Genomic DNA, 14,614 nt, shown 5'->3' on the forward strand with positions numbered 1-14,614 from the left:
AAAAGAATCAAAAGCCTCTTTTAAAATCCCACGGGAGTCGATATTGTTGATGTGAGCGCACAATTCGGGCTTAATCTAGATGCTTCAACGGGCCGCGCCCCACGAAACAACTGGCATTAGTAGCGAAGGCTCCCCTTAAAGAGGAAGGAAACCCGTCAGCTTGACGTCTCGAGCGGCCAATCACGCGCCGCGGAAACCGCGGGCGGACCAATTAGATTGTGGCATCGATACGGATTCGGCCAATCGGCGCCTTGGAAACGACGGCATCGCCCAATCAGGAGTAGAGCGTAGCGTTTGGCATGACGTCGGGTAGCGTTGGAACGTGCACGAAAATACGCGATGAGGTCTGTGGGCATTGGGCCAATGTGAAGGATTGCGCAGGCTTTAGTCAACATGTAGGCATGGTTACGTAAATACATGACAGTCGCGTACATGGAAGACACAGTTATCAATAATAATAAGCAGGTTTCATCATATTAACGTGACTGAGAATATAAAAAGATTATCAACAATTATAGATTTACGTACAATTATATAAAGCGACAGCGGAAATGGACCATAAATCTTTAACTTAGAGATATGTAGCTATGATAACTAAAGTGTCCGTGACATCTTTTATCATGTTGACATAATGCAACAGGCAACATTTGACAATGTGATGGCTACCGTGCGATCGCCTAGCTAAAACAGCACGAACTTCCCTAGATAATGACAATCATGATTAAATCATAGAGTTATACGATATTTATGATAACAAATAGCTATAACATTAAATAGCTATAAGCGCAGTTGTTTACCATGCATATACGTGACGCACAGACGTGCAGCAACAAAGATAAAACTCACTTTAACACTCAAGCCATTACATTAAGATTAACGTCATTTGTGTTGCACCGTTCACATAAAAAACAAACAAAAACGACAGATTCAGTTTCGAGGGTTCTAGTTTTTTTCTTCATGGCACAACTTTACCTCCGCAAAAACAGCTTACATAAAGCCACACGTGAGACTGCGCTTTCTTTATTTTCACTTTGTGGAAACGCGTCAAGAAATACTCATAATGACGGTCATTTCGTGTGCATTAAATAGAGAGTTTAAACTAGTGGAAACACCTAAAGAACACGGGCCTTATGGCCTTGCTTATGTTAACGTAAAAAAACAACACTGACGCTTGGCAGTCAGAGAAACTCTGCGGTCACACACTCACCCTTGTAAGCAACTGTAAGGGCCGATATTCCTTGTTTTCTCGATAAACTTACAATCCACTGTAATTGGCCTTTAATCGTTAGCGAGGTTGAGATCTTTTCCTCGCGCGACTTGAAATGGTGAAAGATTGCTGTATTTTTCTGTTTATTTCCGGTTCCTCTCTGATACAGCTTCCGCCTGCCCCTAGTGGACGAATTCATTTTTTATGTTTTCATGATTTTCAGTCGCATTCTAATCAATACACAAGACAATTATCACATACATACCTGTATATATATTGTTATGAGGATTTGTTGAAGAAATATAAACAGTGAAATAAATAAATAGGAAAGGGACAATAAATAAGTAATGCATACAATACTAAGAAGCAATACCATACAAAATCACCACACAAGTATAAATGAAAAACCTCACATTTAGTCCTATTTTGTAATTTTTGTAATGTTTACTATTTTATTTGTTGTATGTTTCTTTTACCTTAAACAACAAAAATAGGAGTTTCCGTTTTTATAAATATGGCATTTGCCCATAATCAGACAAAAATGGATGATCTCTTCCATTGGAAAAAAACGTTCTCACAAAGATGAACTTTCTAAAAATGTACAGAAATGGTTTTTACTATAAATCGATTTAATTTGTGTCGAAGAATCAATAATAATATTTATGTAACATTATGAACCTTTATGAACCCAGTTGAACTGCAATTTAAAATAATACCACTTTATTTCAAGTAAACTTTTTTTTTGCGTGTTGTATTTTCTCATTTCAAAATCAAATACACTAGGCAATAATATAACAATAATTAATGTTGGCACAATGTTCATAAATTAAGTTAAATAAAGCCTTGGACACTGCCAATGACAATCATATTAGGCCTAACTTAAAACGTATTATAACAAGTGGACATTAAACAGAATGTTGTTCTTTTCTCCAGGCTACATAAAATCACAAAAGTATCTTTACCTTCTTAAAACTGTCTTTAATCTTTGTAAATAGCCTAATTTAGTTCACTTTTAATGTAAGTTTAAGTTTATTGTTCAGACTGCAGCACAGCGCCATCGTCTGGCCAAATATTACAGGTAATGAAATAACAGCAAACGCCAAAGAGCGTTCAACACTGTCAATGCTGCTGTGTGACAGAATATGTATTAATAACGCATTTTGTATTGTATTAACGTTTTAGAGCTATGGACTGGATGTTGAATCAAATCACATAGCAAATAAAATTGCAGATGTATATTTACCACATGGTCAGAATGAAAACAATTGATTCTGACCACGACAGATGTCGAGTCGCATGTGTAGTTTGTACAATTTATGCAAACAAATGAAATGAAATCGCAGTGGAATGCATTAAAATTGAATTCAAGTTGCAAAGTAATGTCGAAGTAAATAAATCAATAAATGAATCATGCCAACATAACTGGTCTTGACAGCAGCCAATACAAAAACTGACCTTATGGTATATAGCAGGTTTCATCAAAGATTGAGCCCGTTTCAGTCCTAATGCCACCTGACTTCAAAGTCAAACAACCCGAGGCAAGAAATAGTTGTATATCTATCCATATTCCCTCTGTACAAAGCCCAAATCCTCCAGTCTCAATTAACATTTTAACTTCAGAGAAAGCTGAACCTGTTTCATGTCGGTTGTTTTTGTTTCAACAGAGAACAGTTATTTTATTCATTTCAGGCTTTTGAGGTTTCATCAGTTTTTTCATCAGGTTGTTTATACACATTTGCTTTATTATTTTCAATAGTTCAACACGAATAAACTACAGCTTATGGGGTAGGCTGCTGAAACTCCTTCCAGGTTTAAACAGTGTTCACTGCATTTATTAGATATTATTTACTAGAATAATCTTGATTGTTCTATAAACGCATGCACTGTGCTGGTTTTTTACCTTTTTTGTGTTTTTCAGTTTTTCTTATTTTCTCCTGTAAAGCTGCTTTGGAACAATGCACATTGTGAAAAGCGCTACATAAATAAAATTGAATTGAATTGAATTGAATTCACTCATGATTTCGCTGTTATTGGCAGGTAAATCTGCTTCAAGGAATGAGCTTCAAAACGTAATCTGATTTATGATTAAGGTTCAGAACAGCGGCTTGTGTTCACGCTGCAGGTTCATTCAAACAGTGTGGGACCTCAAGTGTCCAAATGAAGCGCGTCACGTCAGCAGAAGAGCGCATCCAGCTGACAGCACCATCACATCAGGCGTCACACCTCCACTCATTCAGCATGGAGAGCGTCTCAGCTGCTTTCTCCACACCTCCTGCGCATTGGAAATGAGTGAGGGTGTCAGCATCATCGAGTAGCTTCTGGTTTTGATCGCAACCTGAGGAAGGGATCCGGTGTGAGCGAGCGCGAGCTCTCCAGCGCGCAATACGCGTCTTTACCCGCAACACAACGCGTATGGAGAGCTCTCCACTTGTGGCATGCGTTTCAGCGGAGATCTTAAAGACAAAGGAAACTGGTTCTTAAAGCAGATTTACATAAACCAAGGTAGGTCGTCCGAGCAGACATGTGATGCGCAATTTTTTTGACTACATTTACCTTAAAGTACAACATTGGGACCTTGTATTGTATTTGTATACTGGTCACATTTGTTGAATATTTGAGTATCATGGTACATGCAGAGGGCAAATAGTTATTTGGTTTATCAAAGTATCACCATCTGAAACTGTACATCGCTGTTACACCTTATCAGCACCTAGTCACTTTTATTACTCACTACATCATTATACTGTCAAATTAATAGCCAATTCCACACTGTTTTTCTTATATTGTCATAATTTTTTTTATTATTTGAAGTTTTTTATTGTGTTGCCTGTGTTGTCCTTTGTATATGTTTTATTATTTCTTATGCCCTTCGTCTTTCTCAAAAGGAATGGACAAAATCGGAATTTCATTAATCCAAAAGACAGATAGCAAGAAAGATTTTTTTAAACTTTAAGGTTTTGAAATGTAAGAGCTGATATGAGTCTTTCTATTTCTAAAAGAATACAATTCATACAGCCGAGTGTCATGGTGAAAGGCATGAAAGTGTAAGTCTGTTCTCTTTTCACAGAAATGCATTTTCTTCGATATCAAATGCTGTCCTTTGTCTCTAATGGTCGATCATGCACAAAAATATGTTTTAATGACGTTTTTTGATGAAATGATTGTGATTGGATTAGAACAGAGTCACCGCTCACACCATGACTTGTTGTTAAATGTTCATTTGAACATACAATGTTGACGTAGCCTGTTGTTAATATCCATTTGTATTCAATTCCAGTTAATCCAACAAAGCTCAGAATGGATTTCAACATCACGTTCACGGATAATTCCAGTGACGGGTCTAACTCATCACAAAGTTTTAATGCAGGTACATTTACTGTAAAAATGCTATTTAAACCAGCTCTCATAATAAAAGTGATGTTTTAAGGCCAGGTAGAAAAAGCACTGAAAATAATTGTGAGTTTCCCGTTCCATAATTTTGCTAATTGGATATATTTATGGTTTCTGCATGTGTCAGCTCATACCTCACAGGCCTAATGTATAATTCTCACACGCCTTAGTCAAAATGTATGAGTGTAATCATATGAATAAATGCTAGGATAAAAGCCAGATGAAAACCATTTGCTTGGAAATTACACAGTAAATCATTTCTTTTGTTTCCCACAGAAACCGGTGAGCAGTACCACAACGTCCTCATGCCCAGCATTTATGGGGTCATCTGCTTCGTTGGCATTATAGGCAACTGCATTGTCATCTACACCATCGTGAAAAAGACAAAGTTCAGGGCTCAACAGACAGTGCCCGACATCTTCATCTTCAGCCTGTCCATCGCAGACCTTCTGTTTCTTCTGGGCATGCCGTTCCTCATCCACCAGCTCTTGGGAAACGGTTCATGGTGTTTTGGTCCCACCATGTGCACCGTCATCACGGCGTTGGATTCCAACAGCCAAATCGTGAGCACGTACATCCTAACCGTCATGACCCTGGATCGCTACCTGGCGACGGTTCATCCCATTCGCTTCAACCACATACGTACCCCGTGCGTGGCTGTGGGTGCCGTCGGCCTCGTGTGGATTCTCTCTCTGCTTTCCATCACGCCCGTGTGGATGTACGCCGGTCTCATGCCCCTGCGGGACGGCTCTGTGGGGTGCGCTCTGCTTCTCCCCAATCCGACCACGGACACCTACTGGTTCACTCTGTACCAGTTCGTGCTGGCCTTCGCCTTGCCCTTGGTGGTCATTTGCGGGGTGTTTTTCAAGATCCTCCAAAACATGTCGGCCACGGTGGCCCCGCTCCCCCAGCACAGCCTGCGCGTGCGCACCAGGAAGGTCACGCGGATGGCCGTGGCCATATGCCTGGCGTTCTTCATTTGTTGGGGGCCCCATTACATCTTGCAGCTGGCACATCTGAGCGTGCACCGGCCCAGTTTCGCCTTTCTCTACGCGTATAACGTGGCCATCAGCATGGGATACGCCAACAGCTGCATCAACCCGCTTCTCTACATCATGCTTAGCGAGACCTTCAAGAGACAATTCATCGTGGCCATCCGGCCGGCGCACAAAGACTTCCGGGCCGATGCCGGGACGGCCGACGGGAGCGTCAGCCAGCGTTTGGCCCCTGACGGAGGGCAACAGTCTCAGTCCTCCAGGGAGTTGCTGCCGGTAACCGTGGCTGTGCATTGAGCTCAGGTGAACCCGCTGGGTTTAACGCTGAGCGGAATTGTGTTAAGATGTTTATAATGAGCATCCGTTGAAAAGAAGTCCTTCAGCATCCTGCGGAATTGCTCATTACGAGGCGTTGTGGATTTAAATGGGTTTATGATGACACCAGCGTGTTCTCACAGGAACTGTTTTACAATGTGTATGAATTGGATGAATCATACAAATATCAATGATTGTTAGACTAAAAGCAGTTAGAAAGCCCCACCCCTAACTCCGTCCCAAACCTAACTAATACTGGCATGAAAGCAGATCGTTTTTAACATACAAATTAGATCGTATATGAGGTCATTTGAATAAGCCACCTGCTAAAATAGTTTTGAATTTCCATGAGATAGCGTTGGACAGTGTTGGGTAAGTTACTCTGAAAAAGTAATTAATTACTAGTTACTAATTACATATTCAAAAGTGTAATTAGATTACTGTACAAATTACTCTCTCCAAACAGTATTTAGTTACTTATTACTAATTACTTTCTATATCCTATATCAACCTTGATTAGTTAAGTGATTCAAGGATAGGCATGAAAGGGCTCTTTTTATTCATTCAAATAAATAATATTAAACTACATAAAGTACTCTTTTTAACTGACCAAAGTATTACAAATGTGAGAATTATACATTAAAGCATGGATTTTAAAGTTAGACTTTGAATTTTGATGTCAGTTCCACTATTGCACACACATATATTACACAGAGTATTTAGTTTAATTACATCAGAAGTAACTGTAATTAAATTACAGAAAAAACAAGAGTAATCCCTTACTTTACTTTTTCAAGGGAAAAGTAATTAAATTACAGTAACTAATTACTTAGTAACTAGTTACACACTGGCGTTGGATGATGCACACTTTTGTTTCTGTTGCTCTGTGTTTCAGTGAAAGTGATGTAATGTGTACAGGAACACAGTGGATCACTGCAAAATAAACACAAATTATATATATATATATATACTGTATATATATATGTTGTGGAAAAGAAATTTTCACTTAGAGTTTGATGTATTTTCTTCCTCTTTCGAGCTTCAAATGAGCCTGTGCTTGCACATTTTTAAAGCATTTTGTTTTGTAATGTTCATGCCATCACAAATTATTTCGGTTCTGCTATTAAAGGGATAGGTCACCCCCAAAAGAAATGTTCTGTCATAATTTACTCAATATCGAGCTGTTCCAAATCTGTATATACTTCTTTGTTCTGATGAACACGGAGAAAGATATTTGGAAGAATGCTAGTAACCACACAGTTCTTGGACATCGTTGACTACCATGGTTGGAAAAATGACTTAATATTTTTTGTTTCTGCTTAACACAAAATAAGATATTTAAAAAAAAAGTAGGACAGCAAACAGTGCTGGGGCACTTTTGACTACCATTGCCTCACTGCCGTGGATTTTGTCGTCAATGTTATGTATGTGATATTATATTTATAATACATTACCAGACAAACGTTTTTGAACGTCGAGTGTTTGTAACTGTGCAAAAATAATCTCTTTCTCATTACCAATTAAAGTTTTATTTAATAAAAATGTCTTTGAAAGGGATGACCAATTAATGTAAAAAGAGCAGCCAATAATGGGAACTGCCAAGAAAACATTTATGCAAATTCTAGGCAAAAGTGACTACACTGAAGATACAGTACACTGAAGTTTTGTGTTTATTTATGCGATTTTTTGAGTTGCAACAAAATTCTCATATTAGTTCCCTTACTATGCTAGTGTATGTGTGTGATATTATACGTATAATATTCACCTTCTTTTGGTCATCTTATAGTATGATATCTATCAAAATGTCTGTATATTTAAATGTGTTAATTGTTTAATGTTGTTTACTGTGAATGCAGAAGAAAACTGTCCTTCTGAGGGTGTGTCTTCACAGTGCGCTGTTTGCTCCTAAAATCAGCGTTTAATGTGAATTATCATTAAAGAAATCCCCCCGTGATTTCACTGCAAGCTTCCTTCTCTGTTGTTCTTTCATAAGCACCCTATTTTATGCAGATCTGTTCTGAGACGTGTCCTAAAGATGTCTAATGTATAATAAAGAATCTTGGATTCATTTTTGTATGCTTGTAAATGATTTTATGCAGGCAACATCTACTGCAGAAAATCAACTTCCGCTGATGGTGCAAATGCTGCTTTGAGAGGAAATAATGACTGAACATATGTGAACTAAATGGGAGTAGATGGATATGAATGTGGAAGCCGTGTAGTGTGTTATCACAGGAAGCTGCACATGAGCTGCGTTAGAGATGTTTCTAGGAAACTCCTGTAGAGTTTGTTGCTCGCTCGCTCTAAAAGCAAGGTTATGGTCTGTATTCATGCATTAAGAGGTTTTGTGTTGTATTAATGCACACGTGCACGTCAATAGACGATGCAATCACGCTGAGTGCCTGAAACAAGGTTTGAGATACGAGCAGAAGGTTATGAATAAGGATTGATATCCTTCATATTGTCAAAGGTGAAATTTGTGTCTAAACCAATTAAGCGATATTCCCATATTAAGAAAAATTGCAGATGTCTTTGATTGTTAGTAGTTCACAAAATTAAACAAAAATGATCATTTTCCCCAAACACATACTTATAAATATTAAATTTAGAAAAACTGAAAATAATTTTGAAACGTTATCTTGATTTTTCCGCGGCTGTTTGTGCTGCTGCGTGTGAACACCAGGCAAACATCTCATAATCTTACTCTGACGTAATTGGCATCAAAGTTTGATTTCAACTATAAATCTCACTATAATTTCAAATGTTTGACATGGCCTCACTTAGTCAATATTAAAGATAACCAAGGTTATATTTACACAAAATGTTCTGTACACAATGTAAGATGAGTTTATGTAGAAAAAAGTAAACCAAACACACACAAAAACTTCAGATGGGTTTTCAGTAAAAACGGAGCGTGATGATTGTTGACTCATCTTGAACTCATGGCACATCCAAAGGTTTGTCCAATCAAATGCTCAGCATTAATATGTTTTTGGGAAAGCATTTTGCTTCGCTGAGGAGCATCTCACACTCTGAATTGATATGCTTGATATGTTTAAATGATATGTTTGAATTTAGTTAAATTGCTAAAAGCATCTTGACAGTCTTAATTGCAATGATTGCTGTCATCTGTATTTTCAACAATCATTTACGATGTCTGAATTCTAAGAAACTTCATCTTGCGTGATTTTGGAAACAATGGACGTGGCCGTGTGTCATTCTGAATGCTCGTAAGCAGTTCTTGAGGAGCAAGCAACATTTGATACAGAACGATGTTTAACAATCGATCTTTTCTTTTGTTTAACTTGGCATAGAAATAGCGATCACAGCTGCGACAAAGAAACACATCACCCCATCACCTTGTCCTAGATTTGAAATTATTTTCTCAGAAAAACATATTATTAGGAGAGCTCTAATTGGTGAATGGCACTTAACTTTCAAAAGAAAGCATGATAAACACATTAAACGGGACCTTGGGTCTAACAGTCATTCAAATTCTGTCATCATTTATTAACCTTCTTGTCATTTCAAACCTGTATGGCTTTCTTTGGCGGCACCCATTGACTTGCATTGGTTTTGTGTCCATTCTCCAAGTGAATGGGTACCGCCGTTCACTACTTTAAAATATCTTGTGCGTTTTGTAGAAGAAAGACATTCATACAGGTTTGAAATGACATAATGGAAGAATTTTCATTTTTGGCTGAACTGTCCCTTTAATAATTCTGATATCATTGTATTTTTGTTATAGCCGTTGGTTAGCCAAGTAGAGGAAAATGTTGACTCAAAAGTTGAAACTTAAAGGTTTTCACAAGAACTTTTCATAGGTTTTGCATTTATTAAGGGTCAGGACAAGGTTGGAATGCTTTAAAAATAGAAGATGGAAAAATGTCACTCGAAAAATGACAACTTGTAAAAAAACTATAGGCTACATAGAAGTCATTTTTAAGGGTCAAAACAGGTCAAAGTAATAATTTTATCATGTTATTGGTTATTGTAACAGCATATGGTCTTCAAAGTGTGTTGGTCCATGGTTGCTTTTAAAAATGGTTACATATCACTGCTGGATAACTTCTCGCAATGGAATGGAAATCCATTTGCTACTAACTACCACATGAATAAATCATTTCCACAGCAGTCCTGCTCTACAACAAATTAAAACGGTCAGCAGAGAGTACAGATCATTCTGATGTCATAGGATATATGTCACAGAATGTGACACAGACGCCCCAAACATTTACACCCTGAGGTCATACATTCCTCTTTTTTTCAATCTAACATTTGATATATATTTGATTGCTGTATCCAGGCATCGATTTCATGTGTCGGCAGGGAGCGTAATGACCTGTACCTGTGACTTATGTACCATCACTGTCTCATTTTGGAGCCAACATGAAGCGATCTTTGATTGAAAGATACAATCAAACCAATTTTGTGATCACATGATAATCTACAGTTGCAGACATTCATGAGCTATGTCTGTTGTTCGATGCATATTTTATTCCGTTATCATTTGATATATATCCTACTCATTTAAAGGTCCAGTGTATTCAATGTAGCGGTATGTAGTGATGAGCTTGCGAATTGCAACCAACGGCTCACTCCACCCCTCCTTTTCGAAGCACTACGGTGGCTGACACAGAACTAAGATGTCGTCAGATTTTTGCTTCTTTGCCGAAGGAGATAACGTATTTACGAAACGCGCTCTTGTAGAGCAGTTTGTCCATTTAGGGCTACTGTAGAAACAACATGGCGAATTACATGCAAGGGGACCCGCGGTGTATGTAGATAGAAATAGCTCATTCTAAGGTAATAAAAACATAACGCTTCATTGCGTAAGGTCTTCATACACCTCTGAACACATAGTTATGTGTATTATATTTCATGTCTGTCAATAGGTCCTCCAAAAAATAACACACTGGACCTTTAATTTAAGTTTTTATTATTTCAAAATGAACCGTTTTTCATAATATGATTGTGTAAAGTACTTCAAATTACCATTTGCATACAGCGTTTGCTGTATAAACATAAACACATCTTGCATAATGACAAACATTGACCCCTATTAAGAGTGCACAGCTCTTTCTATCAGCGATGTGGATGAACAATGACTGGACAACTCTCATCACACAGACTCTTGTCGGGCTGAAAGGCCACCGACTGCACCGCAGGAGTCACATCTCTGGAGAGCTCATGTGACGCCTCTGCTAGAAATTGCTTTTTTTCTGGAGAGCTCGGGTGCCAGTGCACCTGCTTCTCTTCTGTTCCCGGCTTCACACAATTCCCGGGAGAAGAGCACAGTTTCTTATCCCATCATGATTGCCCCACTGCAAGCAATTTTCTGCCAATTGGATAGAAAATTTATATGAGCACATTTCCACCGAAACAGCGAACAAAACAATAGATTGTTCAATAGATCTGTGTTGGTGGAAAGAACTGGGAAACATACGTTTAAGCCGTAATCTATGTTTTTACGTAGCCTAACAAAAGCCACCGTTCCAAGCAGACGGTCAGGTCACAATACCTTGCGAAAGATACGCATATAGCACGGCTTTCTTTCTCCACAGGGAGATTAAAATAATCTTAAAAATAATCCATCTGTGGCAATTTGACCAAATTGCACTAGTTATACATTTTAAGCAAACTCACTGCTGTAAAAGCCATTCCAAGTCATGCAATGACAATAAAGAAATCTACTTAACTAGTGTTTTCTTACAGGTCAGTTGGTGAAATAACAAAATTTGGGTTTTGAAAATGAGTATTTATTGGAGCATTTCACCATCTTAAGACCATCAGGCATTTTACTGAAAGCTTTTTTACTTGAAAGGTCAAATCCACCGCAACTCTTTGGCAAGACTGCATAATTTCAGAACTAATTTGTCTTTTAGACAGGTTATTTAGCCATCTGTCTGTGAGTCAGAGTCCTCTGGTTCCATGTGTTTGTTGTTGATGCAACCAACAAGGACAAAAACACGTGTGGCCTTTCAGAGGCCAATTTAAAAATTCAGTTTTTCCTACTTTACTATTTATAGGTGTGTGTTTGGGTAAAATGATCATTTTTGTTTCATTCTGTGAACTACTAACCACATTTCCCCCAAATTTCAAGTAAAAATATTGTTTCTATTTGCAGAAAATGAAAACTGGAGAAACAGGTGAAAATAACAGAAAAGGTGCTGTCAAATACTGCTAAGAAAACAAGTTCATATTCACTTTTAAGCAACACAACGGTCATATTTCTACATGTATTGAGGAAAAGTTAACCTGGATTTTTATCACAGTTTTCATGTGTCTTGTCATGCTGTCGGTCTTTCGCATTGCTGTTGGATGACTTTGTCACTGCTGAGGTTTGGTTTTGTTGAAATTCAACAGACACAGGAATGATCACAATACATCTAGAAATGCTGATTAAATAAAAAGTTTGAATTGAATTTGATCATATTTGACATCAATCTTGAGCTGAGCTCGGTCAAAAACTGAACATCTACCAAGACCAAAATTCTTTTCCATTACCTTTTTGCCCTTGAGCGATGCACTGGACTCCCGGGGTTGTTTGTCCAATTAGCGTGTGTTAAGTCATTTGATTTACTTTGAACACATTTCTCTGTCTGACAAACCGCCTCATTGAACAGAGAGAACAGATTGTACATTAGCGAGATTTATCACACGCATCATATTCTTATAGATCCAGATTCATATAATGACTCACTGCAGTATTCTTTGGGTCTGTTTGTCCTCACCAGCACGGTAAAACATTGTTTACTATGTCTCCTGTGACATTTGTCCTGTCCGTCCTGGCCTTTCTCCAGCACCTGTCAATCACCCATGATTCTTTCCAAGAAGTATTTCAGCAGAAGTCCTGGGATAATAATATAGATTATAAAGATCATCATGATGTTGAATCATCTCGGTTTGTTTTCTTTTCCAAGACTATCATTTTATGCATTTGTCCCAAATGATTGAGAGCCAGAATACTTAAGATTCACATAATGCTTAGTGCTAGGCTATATCCCCATGTTAAAGGGGAAGAAAGCAATTAAAAGTTCTTTAAAACTGTCACGAGTAAGCGCGTTCTCTGTAACGGTGCGCTTCCTTCGATATCATACCAAATGATTTCACAATTTTGATATGCATAACCAAAACTCAGACAGAAAGCTTTCCTAATCCCTGTCATTACTTTCAGTTTGTTTCTGTTTTGTCTGTCTAATAAAAGCATTCCTCTTCCCACGAAGAGATGGAAATTCAACTGTATGTCGTTTATTTACCGTAAAGAAACTTAAATAGTTTTCAACAATGGGGCTTTATAACCACACAGGGATAATAAAAAAACTCTATGCATTTATTTTCCTTTTGATGAAAATGTGTTGATGTCTGTCCTCTGCATTCATTTTTGATAAAAACAATCGTTAAAAGCAATTGACTCAGATATAGATTGCGCTTTGCTGAATATTTTACCCCTCCAAGCGAAGGAAAAACAGAGGCATTAATGAAAGATTCTCTACTGTAATGTCACTTGAGTTGCTTTGATTTGAAAACTAAATATTACAGTTTCAAAACAGCATCTACCTCATCTGCCTAATAATTCAAAGGAATATTAATACTAAATGCTCATTTGGACTAAGAAAATTACATTTAATAGTTTAGCAAATGTACATATGAGTAACATTAAACAGGGCATACTGTATAACAATGAACATGTTTTTATTGTTCCAATGAATAATTAAGGTTTGGTGCAAAGTAAGCTGAAATTGAAGCAGAATGTGATTAACTAAGTCTCTCATATTTATTAATAAATCAAATCAGTTAACGCAAACTCTAGTGTTTTTTTTAAATGGCTGACACATAAAGGTGATCACATTTATTTCATTTAACAACAGCACAAATAAGACCGAAATTAAAATGTATATAATATGTAATGAGTAAAGATACTTTTGAATCAATTTCTTGTAGTTGGGTATGGCATACAGCAAATATTATAAACGTACAAACCTGGTCTAAAAACAATTATTTACACATCTTGAAATAAAAATGAACCTGTTTGTTCTAAGTCTCAATATGGTATTAACAAATCAGTACCATTTAGTCCAAAAACAACCAGTTCAGCAAAAAACAACTTGGGAACACATCATGAATATTTAAAAAGAACACCGCTCTATTGAATAATTAACTGAGCCGGTGAAGAAATTGGTTGTCAAGAAATAATTGCAGGAACAGAGCCTCCGTGTATTTGGCATGAATGATTCATTTTAAGATGGATCTTGTATACAGTATGTGAGTGTTCTCAATGGCTCACGGCAAGATTATGAGCTATTGTGTTCAGTATTAAAATGATATTACAGGAATTACTGAATACAATTATTTTTTAGCCGAAATTCTAAATTCACTTTTAGTCTCCAGGGACATCAGTGTTTTGCTCAGAGACAGAATAGTTTAAGTTCATTGAAATTCCCTTGTGGCGTCTGAACCTAAGTATTCCAGTTACCGCCAAGGTTTACCCATAAGGATTAGACTTAACGATATAGGCCTACAGAAATGTAAATGATGCTAGGGTATTGTGGTTGACCAGGGGTTTTGGTTTTAGGTGGTTGCTTACAGGCACAAAGAACATTTACATTCTGTTCTGCAGAAACGGGTCAGGTTCCTCCTTCAAAATAAGACTATGGACTTTTTGCCAATTTTATCATTTGCTAAGTGAAAATCCACAAAGAATAGG

At 37.4% G+C, this 14,614-nt stretch overlaps 2 protein-coding genes across 2 annotated transcripts in view; one reads left to right on the top strand and one right to left on the bottom strand.

Annotated features, from left to right (window-relative positions):
- The window catches only part of grb2b (growth factor receptor-bound protein 2b), a 36,810-nt gene extending 35,459 nt beyond the window's left edge, over positions 1-1,351 (bottom strand). Inside the window, exon 1 of the mRNA XM_057346003.1 lies at positions 1,208-1,351. The gene's annotated coding sequence lies outside the window, so the exon portion shown is untranslated. The remainder of the gene's footprint in view (positions 1-1,207) is intronic.
- Positions 1,352-2,886: 1,535 nt separating this feature from the next.
- On the top strand, positions 2,887-7,886 carry mchr1b (melanin-concentrating hormone receptor 1b). Its single transcript, XM_057346378.1, has 4 exons — positions 2,887-2,992; positions 3,330-3,709; positions 4,485-4,574; positions 4,874-7,886. The coding sequence occupies exons 2-4, from the start codon at positions 3,643-3,645 to the stop codon at positions 5,887-5,889; spliced, it is 1,173 nt and encodes a 390-aa protein (XP_057202361.1). The 5' UTR covers positions 2,887-2,992; positions 3,330-3,642; the 3' UTR covers positions 5,890-7,886.
- The last annotated feature ends 6,728 nt before the right edge of the window (positions 7,887-14,614 follow it).

Source organism: Triplophysa rosa, linkage group LG11, assembly GCF_024868665.1.
Source record: "Triplophysa rosa linkage group LG11, Trosa_1v2, whole genome shotgun sequence".
Lineage (NCBI taxonomy): Eukaryota > Metazoa > Chordata > Actinopteri > Cypriniformes > Nemacheilidae > Triplophysa > Triplophysa rosa.